We start from the raw sequence: 16,975 nt of genomic DNA, 5'->3' as shown, positions 1-16,975 counted from the left end.
ACCCTGAGGCACTTCATGGCTGAACACAGTCACGTTCTGGCAACTCCTGTGACACCGCTAGAACCAACCGTATTGGCTTCTGCCTTTCCACTGGACCATTTCAGCGACGTGGAGAAGGGAGATTTGCTGCATGGGTAACAGCCTATCCTCCATACCTACTTTACCCAGGCTTCGCGCACTGGAGAGGACACTGTTCCAGAACCACCATTCAGAGCGCTATACCAAAGTCTTCCAAGACTGAAGGATGCCAACAACTTGTTTAAAGTACAGGCCTGTAACATTTCCCCAAATGCAGTCACATACCATGTGTAATATATTATACCAAGTGTAATATATTAAAAATAAAATACTGAAATGAATTGGGACCCACCTGAAATTGGCTTGCAACCCACCTAGTGGGTCCTGACCCACAGTTTGAGAAACACTGCTTTATAGTATATTTTAAAATATATTTGTTGTCTTGAGTCTCTTTGAAGAAGCAGTGGCAGGATATAAACCTTTTAAAATAAAAATACAGGCACACACACACCCGTATCTGTGGGGGATGCATTCCTGACCCCCTCCCCCACAGATACCAGATATGGGGAAACCCTATCTCTGTGACACCCTGAGCCCATTACCTTTGTTTAAAGTCATGCAAAGGATTGTGAATCTTGCTTTAACCAGATGCTATAAAAACCAAAAGGATATAGCAAGTTTCCAAGTCTAGTTGCAGGCTGCCTGCCAGCTTATCATGCAATACTAGCATCTGGTTAAACTAAGATACTTAATCCTTCGCATATCTGTAAACAACATAAGCAAGGTAGTGGGTGCAGAGAACTGCACATACTGGATCCGCTGGTACCAGTGACACCTGTATACACAAGCAAGGGAGAGACCTGCCTATACTATGAATGCTAATGGTTTCTTGACTCTTTGCTTTTATCTAAAACTGGAAAAAGTACCAGAGAGAATAAACTACCCAAGAGGGTCACACAAGAAACCAGAGCAAAGACGACAGCTTGGCTGGCAAAAGCATTAATGGAAATGTGGTTCAAGATATGATAGAAGCTCCCTCTTCTCTAACCTGGATTCCTCGTGGCATTGCAGCATCATCCAACAGCAACTCCAAGACATGGAAACAGACTACAAGAACAGAGATACCCTAAAAAAACCCATGAGAGGAGAAGAAAGAAAGATCAGTACACTGTCCTGGCTTTGATAAACAGCTCACGCCTATGTGAAGGAGCCAAGCTGCTTGTTTCAATTACATCCTGCCGCAGTGGTTCTCAGATTGGTGGATTGCGACCCACCAGTTTGTGCAAAGCTTCCCCCGTCCCTTCAAGGGGCAGGGGAAGGGGGAGGTAGCGACACAATCCCCAGGACTGCATCACTAAGGGGGGCACTTTTACTTACTGTGGGCTTGGACAAGCAGCAGGAGGTGCAGGGAGCCCAGCGTAGCACTCTGCAGGGCACCCCGACTGCAGGGCACCCCAACGCCTGGAATGCTGAGAAACAGTGCGCACAAACCACCTTCTGACAGCAATGCAAAACTGGAAGTGGTTTCTGAATGCCGTTTCTCAACATTCCAAGCCTTGGGGAGCCCTGCAGAGTGCTGCGCTGGGTTCCCTGCAACTCCTGCTGCTTGCCCAAGTCCACAGTGAATAAAAACACCCCGGTCACCCCCCCCCCTTAGTGGCACAATCCTGGAGATCACGTTGCTGCCCTCGCTCCTCCCTTGCAAAGACTGACTTAGGGAGTAGATCTCCCTAAACGTTTGAGAACCACTGCCCTAGGGGTTACTGCATTTCTGGGGAGCCCTGGAAAGCTTATGAGGGGCTCCTAAATGAGAAGCTCAGTAAGTGACAGCTTGCTCACCGCTACTGATCTGCAGTGCGCAGCCACAAGAGAATGCTGGGTACATTCTAAGTTGCATCTACAGTTTATGCAAAATGGCAAAAACATGCCCTAAATTTGGTCAATGCCAAGCATGATTTAGGAGAGTACTCCAAAACCCTATGGAAATGTACAAGTAGGCAGAGAGATTCATATAAGAGAGGGATCCTTTGAACACAAGAATATTAAGCCAACATTCCTTTTCTTGACTTTGGGAAGCTATGATTTAGTCTGAAACTTATGCCGAAGTAGAAGTGCAATGAGAACCCCCACTCTCTTGGAGATCTCCTCCTCTTTCAGCCCCAACATTTACCGTCAGAGAGAGTAGAGACAGCATGGCCAGTGGGTAGCCCAGGTTCCTTTGCCAAGCAGAGGCTTTGCGACGTTTTTCTGTCAAGAAGAACACACATGCATGTCGTAAACAAAGGGGGGTTTGGGGTGCTTAGGGTTCTTGGTTTTCAAACACTAAAGCCCTCAAGGCCCCTCTGCTCAGTAGTACTGCCACCACCAGGCACAAACATATCAGCAATAAAGTAATAAAGCTAGCTGACTCTCTCTATTAATACCTATCTCTCACCTGGGTCAGTTACTCTTGTAGATCTCTTAGCTCCAGGGCTACCTATGAGGCCAGGTGCCCATGATGGACAGTGGAGCTCACACACGTGCAGGATGTTGCACCCAAAACTCTGTTCAAGAAGGATGCCCCACACCCCCTGGGCACTCATTATTATACTTCTTATGCTAATAGTACTGAAGTGACTTCATACTTATTAGCTGTCCAATCAGAACCCTTGAGGAACAGAACCTTCTCGAAGTTGACCTGGTTGCTAACCCCTCATAGTTCTTACCCCTCCCAACTCGAGATCCACAGCTGCACTCAATCACCCTTGATAAGGCACCTCTCTGTCTGCAAAGGGGCTAAACATTCCAATGGGTTGTAATTCTTGTTATCTGTCCTTTCTGGCCAGCAAAGGAGAGACAACAATGAGTTGTCCTTTTGTTTATTTACTCACATTCCTGCAGCTAGGAACTGCTAACAACTTCTCAGTTACACAGTTTGGTTCAGGCTTCTACTGCCAACCTCGGCCTAACATGCACTTATTCATGACAATGCATGAAGACGCAGGAAACAGAGAGTGGGTGTCAATGGACAATTTTCACAATGGAGAGAGGTGTAAAGCAGTGTGCCCCAAGGATCTATCCGGGGACCGGTGTTCTTCAACCTCTTCATAAATGACCTGGAGACAGGGTTGAGCAGTGAGGTGGCTACGTTTGCAGACGACAGCAAACTTTTCTGAGTTGTGAAGACCAGAAGCGATTGTGAGGAGCTCCAGAAGGATCTCCCCAAACTAGCAGAATGGGCAGCAAAATGGCAGATGCGTTTCAACGCAAGTGTAAAGTCATGCACATGGGGGCAAAAAATCAAACCTCACATATAAGGCTAATGGGTTCTGAGCTGTCTGTGACAGATCAGGAGAGAGATCTTGGGGTGGTGGTGGACAGCTTGACAAAAGTGTCAACCCAATGTGCGGGGGCAGTGAAGAAGGCCAATTCTATGTTTGGGATCATTAGAAAAAGTATTGAGAACAAAACAGCTAATATTATAATGCCGTTGTACAGATCTATGGTAAGGCCACACATGGAGTACTGTGTCCAGTTCTGGTCGCCACATCTCAAAAAGGACATAGTGGATATGGAAAGGGTGCAAAAGAGAGCGACTAAAATGATTACTGGACTGCAGCACCTTCCTTATGAGGAAAGGCTACGGCATTAGGCACCTCTTTTCTAGGTTGAAGAGGCCCAGAGGGGGGACACGACTGAGACGTACAAAATTATGCATGGGAAGGATAGAGAGGTGCTCTTTGCACTCTCACATAACACCAGAACCAGGGGACATCCACTAAAATTGAGTGTTGGGAGAGTTAGGACAGGCAAAAGAAAATATTTCTTTACTCAGCTTGTGGTTGGTCTGTGGAAATCCCTGCCACAGGATGTGGTGACGGCATCTGGCCTGGATGCCTTTAAAAGGGGATTGGACAAGTTTCTGGAGGAAAAATCCATTACGGGTTACAAGCCATGATGTGTATGTGCAACCTCCTGATTTTAGAAATGGGCTATGTCAGAATGCCAGGTGACAGGGAGGGCACCAGGATGCAGGTCTCTTGTTATCTGGTGTGCTTCCTGGGGCATTTGGTGGGCCGCTGTGAGATACAGGAAGCTGGACAAGATGGGTCTATGGCCTCATCCAGTGGGGCTGTTCTTATGTTCTTATATTCTTAAAGTAAGGGAATGTTTATTCCCTTACCTTGGAGCTGCATTGCCCTTGGGTCTGTGCAAAGTGGGACTGTTCTTAAGTATTTAATAATACTGCTTTTCAACAAAAAGTTCACAAAGCAGATTACAGACTAAGGGCCCAATCCTATCCAAATTTTCAGCACTGGTACATGTGCAATGCAGCCCTGAGGTAAGGGAACAAATGTTTCCTCCCCTTGAGGAGGCTTCTGTGACTGCCTCCCCAGCAAAGGATGCAGCACACGCCCTATTGGCATAGCTGCACCGACACTGGAAAACTGGATAGGATTGGGCCTTCAATCAAATAACTAAATGGCTCCCTATCCCAAGAAGGCTCACAATCTAAAAAGATGCAGAAGAACATCAGTAAACAGCCACTAGAAAAGACACTGTGCTGGGGTGAGAGGGATAGTTACTCTCCTCCTGCTAAATATAAGAGGAATATACATGGAATACACCAGGAGATAATTGTTCCCAATTCCACTCTTTATTCTTACCCAGTGTTATCCTGTGTGTGTGAATTGCTAGATATTGTTGTCTGAGCACCTCCACATCCAAGTTGAGCCAGCAAGAGGTTTTCCCTGTGAGATGTAGAGGCAAACACATAAGTAAACCCATTTGCTACATGAATGGTTAGAAAATAGCCACTGCGCCCACCTCCAGCAGCCTTTCACTTTCAAGCCACTCCAGAGTGGCCAGCTTAATCCCATAACAAACCCAGGCACAGGAGTTGGTGGCCAAGCTCACCCAGTTCTGTCTAGCTCCAGTGAGGTGCTTACCAGAGCTGATCTTGCGAGAAATGGCAGCTTCCTCAAATCCTGTGCAGTTTAATTGCTCATCTAAATCCTCCAGCAGCTGCAGAGAGAAGAAAACACGGGGCACTCAAGAACTGCCACTTCTCCCCCAAATAAACTACTTGCTTTTTCCCTTTCAAGGAAGTTATTCCAACAGGAACTGTTGGATGAACATGGGGCTTTCTCTACTCTTATAAAAGTCCAAATGAGACTTTATGGTCAGAACTATTAGGGTCCTTATCGGAAGCAACTGAGCAAGAACTTTACTCACAGGGAGGATCAGCATATTCTCCCATTACTTAGGAACCACATGCCACTAAGTTGGCAGAGGACACAGAATTCAGCAACCAGACAATCTTGGCTTTCAAACCAAGGAGACAGCCAATTCCTAGCACTTAAGGCTTTGGAAATAAAGCTGAAAGTGGAGTAGATAATTTCTAGTACAACTTCCAAAGGCCGGATTAAATGCCGCTGCACATTATCCAATGCTAGGTGAATCCTCTGCCTGATGTCTTTGAGTTTTGCTTTATTATTTGTTTACTAGTTTTATAATGGATGAATAGCATTGCTTGTTTCATCTCTACTTTGCTAAACTGCAATTCCCCAAGTTCCATATGGATCATGAAATTGCATTTTTTCCCCCAAAAGGGACACAAAAACCTTTACTCTCCTTATATGCAAAGCAACACCTAAGCCTATGACTCCCTTCAGTTCATTCTTGTAGCAGAAAGCCATGGTTTCCCATTATGTCTGAACCCAACATCTGTGTTCCCCCCCCAAATGATCTGAAAATTTGAATCCATTCACGTAACACAGCTGTTAGTCAAAAGGAAAAGGGATTCTGCATAGTACTGAAATTCTACTCCTTAGTGATGAACTACTGCTCAATTTCCTCCTCTCCCTATTGTAGCTTCAAGTACTCCACCAGATGCAGCTCATGTGTTTTCAAGCTTAGTTCCACAATCACAAGAGCTAGAAGTCTGCCTTTATTATCAAACTCAATATTCTGGAATGATGAATCCGCATGCTAGGTTAAACGTTTTCACATTTGCAAATCCATTTGATTGCAGTCCATTTGATGCAATGCCATTTGGTGGCAACCCATTTGATGAGCAACCCACACATCTATAACCAGGTTTATAACCAGATTTGGTTATAACTCAGAAGTTTATAACCCTTCTGCCCCTGTGGCTGCTAGAGCTTTACTAAATATGGCAGCATTAAGGAGATGCAGGAAACACAATACATCTGCTATAAGTCTCATGCGCTGCATTGGATGTTCAGAGCTGTCCTGGACGGTGTTGCTGCAGTCCTCCTCTATTAACTTTCTACAATACAGCAACTTTGCTGAAGCTAAGCAGGTCTGACCTTGATTGGTGCCTGGATGGGAGATTGCTGGGGAACCCCATGTACACCATCTTGAGTTCCATTATGAAGACTGGGCATAAAATGAAACAAAACAAGCCCCCAGGGTATCCAGGGGACAGTGGTTGGCTGTGCCCCTCCTCAAGTAGCCTCTTGAACTTTTACTGCAGCCTTGGCACATTCACTCTCCCTGCCACTGGTCAACACAGGGTCTGGAGATTTCATGTAGCCGGTCCTCCTGCCTTTCTCCCTTCCCAGATTAAATAAATCCTTGTTAACCAGCTAGCTCTCTCCCTTTTATACTTGGTATGGAAAAACAGATGCCATTTCTGAACTTACCCTGGGTTTCACCAGCAGCGTCCCCGTGACAGTGAACATACGTGACAGGCCAAAAGGTGTGCACACTGTGGAAAGTCAGAAAGGCAGTGAAGGGAAGAGTTAGCATTTAAATCTACAAATAACCCCTGTCTGCCAGGAGGTGGCATTGTTCTCCACATTCAAGGAATATCAGGCTCATGAAGGAAGTGGGTGCCTCTGCTTTTTTGTCAGATGGACAAAGCCACAAGGACATTTTGCTTATGCTGGATCAGAGACAGACCAATTCCTGGCAGTCGTCATGACCGGAAAGCCAACTGGTTCTGGAAACCAATATCTAAAGTGCCCTCATTCTGCAGTGCCTGGATTTTCTTGTTTTGGAGTGCCTCAAACTAGAGGAGATGCCAGCACCACCACTCCCCTCAACATAGCACCTTTTGAACCCCTGAAGAATCAACTTTACGAAGTGCCAAAGCACTCTGTCCTGCCAGAGATACCAGAGATGTATGCAATCTGGCAGGCTGCCATGTTAGGTCACCTGAGGCCCCATTGTAATAATTTTGCTCAAGGCAAATCAATTAATCATTGGGGAGCACACAGACTGCAGGGAAATTGGTCTTAGCACCCAGTAATATCTCATTCCCTTATAGACCAATCCTATGTGTGTGTCTGCAAAGAAGGAATTCCCATTATAGTTAATGGAGCTCACTGCCATGTAAGAGTGTGTAGAATTGCAGCTTTAGGGTCCAATCCTATCCAACTTTCCAGTGCTGATGCAGCTGCAGAACAGCCCCAAGGTAAGGGAAGGAGGCCTCCTTGACTGACCCTTCACTATAGGATGCAGCACAGACCTTGTTGGCATGGCACAGCACTGGCACTGGAAAGTTGGATAGGATTGAGTCCTTAGTCAATGATGTGCACCATTATAAGCCACTGCGCATTTCCCTTAGAAAATACCACCCTCAGCCTAAAAAACTCTTCACTACTGCGCAAAAAAAAAAAAGAGAACTGAGGTTAGCTAAGTTGAGGAAGTTCAAAGAACTTAGAGGTCAAAAAGCAGATGTGGGAGCAGAAGCACCTCAAACAGTCACGCAATGAATGATAAGTGGGGGTGCACAAGACATATCTATATTGAAGCCTAAAAACATCTCAAAATGGCAGTAAAAGGGCTTATTCCACTTACTGAGAAATCTCCATCACATTCCCCATTCCCTGACAAGGGAACCACACCCACCACCACCCATGCTGAAAAGAGCAGTATTGCATGCTAATGTCTGCATTCATTCAGATAATTCACAATTGGATGTCAAAACCAAAACCACCGACAGGCACACTGATGCTATCTAAACAGCTCTTTCAAGTTCTCTTTCCATGCTATTTCCTATATGCAGATGAAATTTCCATGTCAAAATTCCATCACACTGGCAGCAGCTCTTATGTTGTGCAAGAGGCAGAGTTGGCAGGTCTGTTTTTAAACAGAACCCCACATATCAGATGCTCAGTAAGTTAGGAATAGTTTGGAACCCCCCACCCCACCCCATATTAAAAGGAGAGGGCCAAAACCAAACGAGAAGTTGGTTGCCCAAGGGGGTCACATATTGCAGAACTAACCAGACGCTTAGAGCCATCTAGCCTTCCTGTCTGGATCTGTAGTCTGGCATGGAGCTCTCCTCCCACCTCGCAGTCACCCAAAAGGAACCAACCAATCAACAGACTTACACAACAGCAGCAGCACACCAAACAGGGAGATGCATGAGTAGAGGTAGGGGAGGTAGAATTCCCATAGGTCTGTTGGACAAAGACAGGCAGTTAAAGGAAACATGCCACTAGCACAGGCAAAGGAAAAAGAGACATGCCCCCTCCAAAAGAGACAAGGGGTACATTCAATGTATCTCTGAGGAATACAACACTTGCTTTGCCCACCTGTCTTCAGGGTTCTTCAACAGGTAATCAACCTTTCCCTTCACAAAAAGCTGTACAAAAATGGAGCAAGTGTCCCAATTTCCAGTCTCATGTATAACAGTGTGATTAGCAAATTTTCAAGCTCCCAGTAGCATTATTCTTTTCTGCTGACTCCTCAAAAACTTCCTCCAAGGAAGAAGCAGCCTCCAGTCCACTAAACTCAGCATTTGGGCCTGCTCCGTGTTTGTTATTTTGGGGTTTCTCTGGTCTATAGGGGCCCCACAGCTGTCCTCAAACACCAAGCTGAGTTCCCTACAACTCTGGAAGTCAAAAAGGTACAAATAAGATTTTCCACCATCTGATCTGGACCCCTACTCAGTCTGTGGTCCGTTAGTAGTACTGGGTCATCAAGGCATGGCCCCAGAGCAGCATAATTAGTCTGTAGAACTTATTGCCACTAGATGTGGTGAGGTTGTCATGGAGGTGAGCTCTTCCCTCCCCCCCCCCCCAGTCTTTATTATACCATCACAGGGAATGCTGCTTTAAAGTGGGAAGTGCCAGTTCTGGGATATTGGATTGCTTTGAAATGTGTACTCTCTTTCAAGACCCAGTGATCTTCTTTCCGCCTTCTGCCAGCAGCTGAGCTTTCGAAGTGGAGAGGCACAATGGGGAAGAAGGTATGGGAGAAAAGTGTTCAGAGCTCCTCTCACCTCTGGAGGATTACAGGACCTCAACAGCAAGGCTGGAGGCTCGCCAGGGGTTGGAGGCTGTGGGCAGAGCAGAGCTCACCTTGCCGCCAAAGGGTCAACTTGGAAAGCCTACAGGAGCAGGCTGCAGGAAGAGAGACTGCAGGTAAGGAGATCTTTGCTTCCCTCCTTCTTTCATTGCTTGCACCTCTGTCCTTTTATGAATTGTGTTCTGAGAGACTTATTTCTTTTCATTTTAAGTAAGCTGCTGGAAGGGGGAATGGGAGTCCATTTAAACGTGTACTTTATTTCTGTGGTGCGTGTTGGGCTTGGAGAAATCCTAGAAATTGCCTGCTAGTTCTGTGATATTTACTCCTGCACATTCAAATAAGCTGCTGGTGGGGGGGGGGGGTGGAGGTCCATTTAAGTGTATTTCTGAGGTGTGTGCCTCAGGCCTTGGAGAAATCCTGCAACTCTGAGCCCATTCATCTAAGTTCCGCCTCAAATGTATTTATTTAAATTTATTTTTCTGACCCTTGACACCGTGCCAGGCATATAATGAGGCTCTCCAGCCAAAATGTTTGGAGATCCCTAGTCTAGAAGACACTGGCATTTTGATCCACCTCTTATGGCTTTGAAATAAAGGATTACAACTGTACCTACAATCCCACTTCACCCAGAACAAGGAACTATATACTTGGCTCACCATGCCACTGGTCTAGTCACAAGCATACGAGAAGGTACACTTCCTTGTTCATGGAACTTGCTCATGTTAATTTGTAATGAGATTGTCACCAAAATATGTTAATTTGTGGTGTGGTTTCCAGTGCAAGGCTTTCAAGAACATGAATTGCTTTGCGATTTGCTCAGTTAGTGGGGAAGACACAGTTTTGCTGGTGTACTGAAATTTCCAAAACGGTTTAAGTACATAAATGTGTGTAAAAAAAACCCCTAAAAGATGAGGAATGTGCCAGGGAAGAGTCTTAACCCCCCTTAACTCCAATGAGCCTCTGGCCCTCCGGAGACTTGTTGGGGCCCGCATTGGCCTGACGCAACTGCTCTCAGCATGAGGGTGACTGTTTGACCTCTCGTGTGAGCTGTGGGATGAGGAATCCCTCCACTGCTTGCTGTTTCATGTGTGTGATGCAGTAGCAGCAGCAAAGGAAAGGCCAGTCTTGTTTTGTGCAAGGCCTTTTATAGGCCTTGAGCTATTGCAAGACCTTCATTCATTCATATAAGTTCATCTTTAATATATTCATTTATGTAAACTTATGTAAATTTATTCAAATTTGAAATGTAAATTAATTATTTTCTTCCCTGGCCCCCAACACAGTGTCCGAGAGATGATGTGGCCCTCCTGCCAAAAACTTTGGACACCCCTGACCTATAGGGACCAATAATCTGACTCGGTATGAGGTAGCTTCATACACCTGTGACATACCTCTCAAGAAAGAATTACTCCTACAATAACCTATATTCCCTATACTGAGAGAGGGTTTCAGGCTAATTCTATTTAGTCAGAAGCAAATCCAACTGAATTGAGTGGGCTTCACTCACAAATAAGTGCATGTGGACTTGCAGCCTTTAGATGGTTTTAGTACACACAAGTCCTGGCAACCATTACAATGTTACAACTGGGAAGTGTAAACTCACCATAAAGATTCTCCCTGCTGGCTGCATTGTTGTCAACAATGGCAGATGCGACCCAGACCATTCCCAGCACCAACAGTGTCAGCAGCAGGAGAACCACAAATGTCTCATATACACGGGCCATGATCCCCTGAAAAAAGAAAGGGAGAGAGAGAGAGTTTCATGCTGCTTCAAACCCGAGGACCCAGGTTACAGAAGAGTGCATGACAAAAAGGCTACTGGTACCTTCTTTGATCCTGCAAAACCTTCGGCCTCCGTGAAGAAATAGGTGAAAGGCATGAGAAAAACCAAGGAGAGGTTGGAGAAGAGGAAGACAAGGTTCCAGAGCCCTAAAAAGAAAAAACAATTTAAGCAAAAGCAAATCCCCAAGCAGGGAAGTCAAAGTTTTCTGCAGCTGCATTCTGTTTTTCCTATGTGGTCAAGTAATACTAATCCAATTCCCATTCTACAATCAAGGACAGCAACTAATGAGCTCAATGCCCTTTTCCCCCCTCTTTGGAAGTTCAATCTTACCTGCCTTCCTCACCCTGCAAACTATTTCTAGGGAGCCAGTGTTTTCAAGTGGAAAACCCTGCCTGAATTTGTTTTAAATATGGTTAGCCAGCGTGAGACTTTAGAGCCAGAAGGTGGGACATTAGATCCTAAATAAATCACAAAACATTGGGAACAAAGAGGGAGCTCTGAAGAGCCAGTCTTTTACTGTGGATTCCATTTTTACAGCTCTTCGGACAAGCTTCAGGGTCTAAGACATCCTGCAATTCAACTGGGATTCAAAAAACACCCGATGAGTGCACAAGAAGCAAAGCCTTTTATCTTTTGCAATATAATGGAAAGCTTGCAGTCAATCATATCTGAAGCTATTAGTGACAAGCCCAAAATACTTAAGATCTGTCTTTCATATTCACTATAAGCAAAGACATGTCTCTCCCCCCCCCAGCCTGCACAGATAGTATTAACTACGACCCCTACTGCTTGCATTGTGCAAGAGTGTGGAACTCACCATGAATGAGTGAACCATTTAGCCACTGGATGTAGTAGTTCTGTGGAAAGGAAAGCAGCACTTCATTGCTGATGATGGAGAAGGGCAGCAAGAGCACAGCTCCTAGAGACACCGCCAAGGTGAAGGTGCACAGCCACAGCCTGGGGACAAGCCAAGAGAATGGATGGGAAAGGGACCAAGGTTGCAATCCTATGCATATTTCCTTGGATGAAATACCATTGAACACCATGGACTTGCTTCTGCATAGGCATGCACAGAATTGCACTGTAAGCCATGTGACCAATGTTTCCTTCCACCTACCCCCTTCTTCCTAGCTGACATTTCCTTCCTCCAAGAGTGAAAGGCTGCACAGTAGTTATCACCCAACATTTGAGATCCCCCCTCAAAAAAGACATTGCAAAAATTTCCTTCCCTCACCTGCCTTTCCACTACTCCTGCCCAACTATTTGCCCTCCCCATCACAGCTGGCTACAGAACCCAGGGGGTCCTAAATGCTGGCCTCATTCCTGTGATCTGTTGGATTTCAAATCCCTCCCCAATTAAGGAAGCACAACTTCCACCATAGCATCCTCATGTGAGACTATATATCTTCCAGTAATGACATCTCAAAATAGCTAAACCCTCCTAACGGGATTGGTGGATATGCATTTCTAATCCAAGACAGACCAATGATATAATGTTTGTAGAAATACAAGCGATGTTCCTGGTCTGCTTTGGAATGGACTAGCCTTTTCCAGCACAGCATGCAATTATCTCTACCACCATATCTCTACCACTCATACTTCAGAAGAAATGAAGACTTCCCTCCCATTTTCAAGCACTGAGATAGCCTATGTTGATGATACCATGCAAACTCTCTTCTTAACTGCATTATTTTCTGTTCTATTTTATACCGATATCATCTAAAGATGCTTTTTCAAACAACAGAAAAAATGGCATTGGAAATAAAACAAGAGAAGGGATGTTACGGAAAGTGGAGGAGGAGGAAGACAGAAAAACTTACGCAATTCTGTTGACAGCAGCATCCTCTTCATCATCAACTAAAACAGGGGGGAAAATCCTGTTAGATCAGGTGCCACTAATAAATGGATCTGCAATAAATACAGGCTAGAAGGCAGCATTTTGGTTTTACAGCTTAGTAACTGGTCTTGGAAGGTCCAAGTACAAGCATTTTAGTCTGATCTCTGCCACAGGGTATTTGATGAAGATTTCCTGCACAGTGGTCCAGAAAAGTCTTTAACCCATTTGTGGCACTTCTGGAGAAGGGCTGTCTTTTGCCCTCTGCAAATCCAACACTTTAGATTGGCACTTTAGGACGAGTGGCTCCTTCTCTCTGCTGGTACCTGCTAAAGCCTCATATTCCCTGGCTTTTTCTGGAGGCTCACTGAGCTGGTGGTCAGCTGCCAGGAGGGAGGAGGGAAGGAGCTCATTAGCAACACCTGTGGACCCTTGGGACTGCAGAGTGGCTCCTTCTCTCTGCAAGTACCTGCTAAAGCCTCTGGCTTTAGCCTTTGGTGCGAGCCTAAGGGCTCTTGGCCCATGGCTCTTGGCCCAGGGATCGTGCCCAGAAGAAAAAGGTTCCCTTCCTGGCTGGCGGACTGAAAACAGTGGTCAGAATATTCCTCCCCTTCTGTTAAGGCAGGGGAGAGAGGAGCAACATAAACTCTTAGGGCAGCACAGTCGTTTTCCAGTAGAGGATTGGCATGTGAGACACCCAGTGTTAGGCTTGCCTTGTTTTTATCTTTTTCATAAGCAGTCCTGCTGGGTATTTCTCTTTGTACATGCCAGTCCCAGAAGGTGAGCCTCGCCACACGTGTTTCTTTTCAGGAGGGAGCTCAAGGGAAGGGAGGGGTGCCACTATCAAGAGAGTGACGGGCCAGGGGAGATATGGCGATGGGGGTTGGACAGGCCATTACAGGAGAAGGAGAGTTCATCATAGACAGATCATCTCTCCTTCTGGTCCTTCCCCCAATTCTCAGATGCCTGGTGGTCTTGGCAGTGAGTCCCTGGATCTGAAGCTGCTGCTTTTGAATGCCAGGTCAGTGAATAACAAGATCTGCATCATCCGGGATTTAATCCTGGATGAGAAAGCCGACCTGGTATGTATTATAGAGACCTGGTTGGACATGGCGGGAGGAGTTAGTCTCTCCGAGCTTTGTCCACCAGGTTTCCAGGTGTTGCAGCAGCCAAGATTGCAGGGACGGGGAGGGGGAGTTGCAATGGTCTATCGTGAGTCCATCTCCCTTGCCAGGTGCCCTGTCCAGCAGTTTGCTGGGTTCGAGTGCCTGCATGTTGTGTTGAGAGGACCGGACAGGATTGGGATTCTGTTGGTGTACCGCCCACCCTGCTGCCCAACAGTCTCCCTGCCTGAGCTGATCTCGGGGGTGACATTGGAGGCCCCCCACCTACTAGTGCTGGGGGACTTCAATGTTTGTGCCAAGGCCCCTGCAGTAGGTGCAGCTCAGGATTTCATGGCCACCATGACAACCATAGGCCTGTCCCAGAAGATCTTGGCCCCAACACATACTGCAGGACATGTGTTGGACTTGGTGTTTACAGCTGGGCACGGGGGCAGTGATCTGGATGTAGATCAAGATCACTCTGCTGTCATGGACAGATCACTTCCTGGTAAGGTTTAGGCTTGTTGCGACTTCTTATCTCCGCAGAGGCGGAGGACCGCATTCTATGGTCCGCCCTCGGAGGCTAATGGATCCTGAAGGTTTCCTGAGGGCTCTGAGGGGATTTCCCCACTGCCAAGACTGGCGTCTCATCTGAGGGTCTGGTTGACCTCTGGAATGGGGAAATGACCAGGGCAGTGGATGAGATTGCTCTGGAGCGACCTCTGCCACGTCGCAGACTTGGAGCGGCTCCTTGGTTCATTGAGGAGCTGTGAATGATGAAGCGGCAGGGCAGGCGTCTAGAGTGACAGTGGCAGAAAACTTGCGATGAATCTGATCGGACATGGAGTAGAGCTCATTACAGAGGCTATTCCATGGCGGTGGTAGCAGCGAAGAGATCTTTCTTCTCTGCTACCATTGGGTTTGCTGACAACCGTCCAGCAGAGCTGTTCCGTGTGGTGTGGGGCCTCCTCCATCAGGCCCCTCCAATAGACCAGGAGGAGCACACGGTCAGCCACTGTGATGTGTTTGCACAACATTTTGCAGATAAAATCGATCATATTCGTCACAACTTGGATGCCACATTGACAATGTCTGACGATGTCCCCTTGGCAACTGCTTGTCCAGTGTTGTGGGATTCTTTTCAGCTTGTACAGCCTGAGGATGTGGACAGACTCCTTTGGAGTGTGAGGCCATCTGCCTGCCTGCTTGACCCTTGCCCAGCTTGGCTGATAAGAGCTGCCCGGGGTGGACTGGCTGAGTGGACAGGGAGGGTGGTCAACTCTTCCTTGATGGAGGGGACGTTACGATGCGCTTTGAAACAGGCTGTGGTTCGCCCCCTCCTGAAGAAGCCCTCCCTGGATTCCACTGTGTTAGACAACTACCGGCCAGTCTCCAGCATCCTGTTTCTGGGCAAGGTAATTGAGCGGGTGGCGGTGTCTCAACTCCAGAGGGTCTTGAATGAAGCAGATTATCTGGATCCTTTTCAATCTAGTTTCAGGCCGGGCTTTGGGATGGAAACTGCCTTGGTCGCCTTGGTGGATGACCTACACTGGGGACTGGACAGGGAGAGTGCATCTCTGTTGGTCCTGTTGGACCTCTCAGCGGCTTTTGATACCATCGACCATGGTATCCTTCTGGGCCGATTGGCCGAGTTGGGAGTTGGAGGCACTGTTTTGCGGTGGTTCCACTCCTACTTGGAGGATCGGTCCCAGATGGTGGTGCTGGGGGATGCCTGTTCGACACCCTGGCCTTTGAGGTGCGGGGTGCCACAGGGTTCAATTCTGTCTCCCATGCTATTTAACATCTACATGAAACCGCTCGGAGAGGTCATCCGGGGGTTTAGAGTGGGGTGCCATCAATATGCCGATGACACCCAGCTCTATCTCTCCTTTCCTCCAGACTCCAGGGTGGCGGTTGAGGGCCTGGAGCGCTGTCTGGAGGCAGTGAGAATCTGGATGGGGGCTAACAAGCTGAAATTAAATCCGGATAAGACAGAGGCTCTCCTGGTTTGGAAATCCTCAATGCAGGTGCTGGAGTTATCGGCTTGCACTGAATGGGGTTGCACTCCCCCTGAAGGAGCAGGTCCGCAGCTTGGGGGTCCACCTGGACTCGTAGCTGCTCCTGGATTTCCAGGTGGCGGCTGTGGCTAGGGGGGCCTTTGCTTAGCTTCGGCTGGTGCGCCAGCTGCGGCCATACTTAGATCATGCAGACCTGGCCATGGTGATCCATGCCATGGTTACATCGAGGCTAGATTATTGTAACGCGCTCTATGTGGGGCTGCCCTTGAAGACGGTTTGGAAACTGCAACTAGTGCAGAATGTGGCGGCCCGTGTGATTACTGGAGGTAGGCAGTTTGACTCTGTCAGCCCGCTTCTCCAGCGGCTACATTGGCTGCCCATTCGTTTCCAGGCCCAATTCAAGGTATTGGTTTTGACCTTTAAAGCCCTATACTGCTCTGGGCCAGGGTATCTTAGAGATTGCCTACTTCCGTACAATCCGGCTTGTCCTCTTAGGTCATCAGAGAAGGCCTTTTTACAAGTGCCGCCGCCTAGGGAGGTACGTGGGGCAGCGGCTAGAAATAGGACCTTCTCAGTAGTGGCACCAACGCTATGGAATTCCCTTCCCCTTGACTTAAGAATGGCTCCCTCTCTTGAGACTTTTTGGTGAGGCCTGAAGACCCTTCTGTTTAAACAAGCCTTCTGAGTTCTCGGCCTTTTTAACATCTTTTCAGCATCTTTTAATTTTTTACAGGCCTGATTCTTTTATGACTTGCTGTTCTATGCTCTTTTTATCTTTTTACCACTTTTTATCTGACTACTGTTTTTATGATGTGTTAATATGCTTTTATCTGTTTTTAAATTATGTTTTTAATCTGTTTTAACCTGTTGTAAGCCGCCTTGAGTCCCTTCGGAGAGAAAGGCGGGGCAAAAATAAAGTATTTATTATTTATACAGTGGGGTTTCAATGATATCAGGT

The 16,975-nt window shown here is 46.9% G+C and overlaps 1 protein-coding gene across 2 annotated transcripts in view; it reads right to left on the bottom strand.

The window, feature by feature from the left end:
• Nucleotides 1-16,975, bottom strand: part of LMBR1L (limb development membrane protein 1 like) — a 43,531-nt gene that overhangs the window by 6,622 nt on the left and 19,934 nt on the right. For both annotated transcript variants that reach the window (XM_066614131.1, XM_066614130.1), the window contains exons 3-12: nt 12,883-12,919; nt 11,880-12,019; nt 11,105-11,208; nt 10,883-11,009; nt 8,361-8,429; nt 6,666-6,730; nt 4,947-5,022; nt 4,665-4,748; nt 2,189-2,265; nt 1,067-1,144 (exon numbers count right to left, since the gene is read on the bottom strand). In XM_066614131.1, the coding sequence (XP_066470228.1) occupies nt 1,067-1,144; nt 2,189-2,265; nt 4,665-4,748; nt 4,947-5,022; nt 6,666-6,730; nt 8,361-8,429; nt 10,883-11,009; nt 11,105-11,208; nt 11,880-12,019; nt 12,883-12,919 (857 nt within the window). The remainder of the gene's footprint in view (nt 1-1,066; nt 1,145-2,188; nt 2,266-4,664; nt 4,749-4,946; nt 5,023-6,665; nt 6,731-8,360; nt 8,430-10,882; nt 11,010-11,104; nt 11,209-11,879; nt 12,020-12,882; nt 12,920-16,975) is intronic.

Source organism: Tiliqua scincoides, chromosome 2 (assembly GCF_035046505.1).
Source record: "Tiliqua scincoides isolate rTilSci1 chromosome 2, rTilSci1.hap2, whole genome shotgun sequence".
Lineage (NCBI taxonomy): Eukaryota > Metazoa > Chordata > Lepidosauria > Squamata > Scincidae > Tiliqua > Tiliqua scincoides.
Note: the sequence above shows the minus strand (reverse complement) of the source record. Positions and strands in the feature narration are given on the sequence as shown.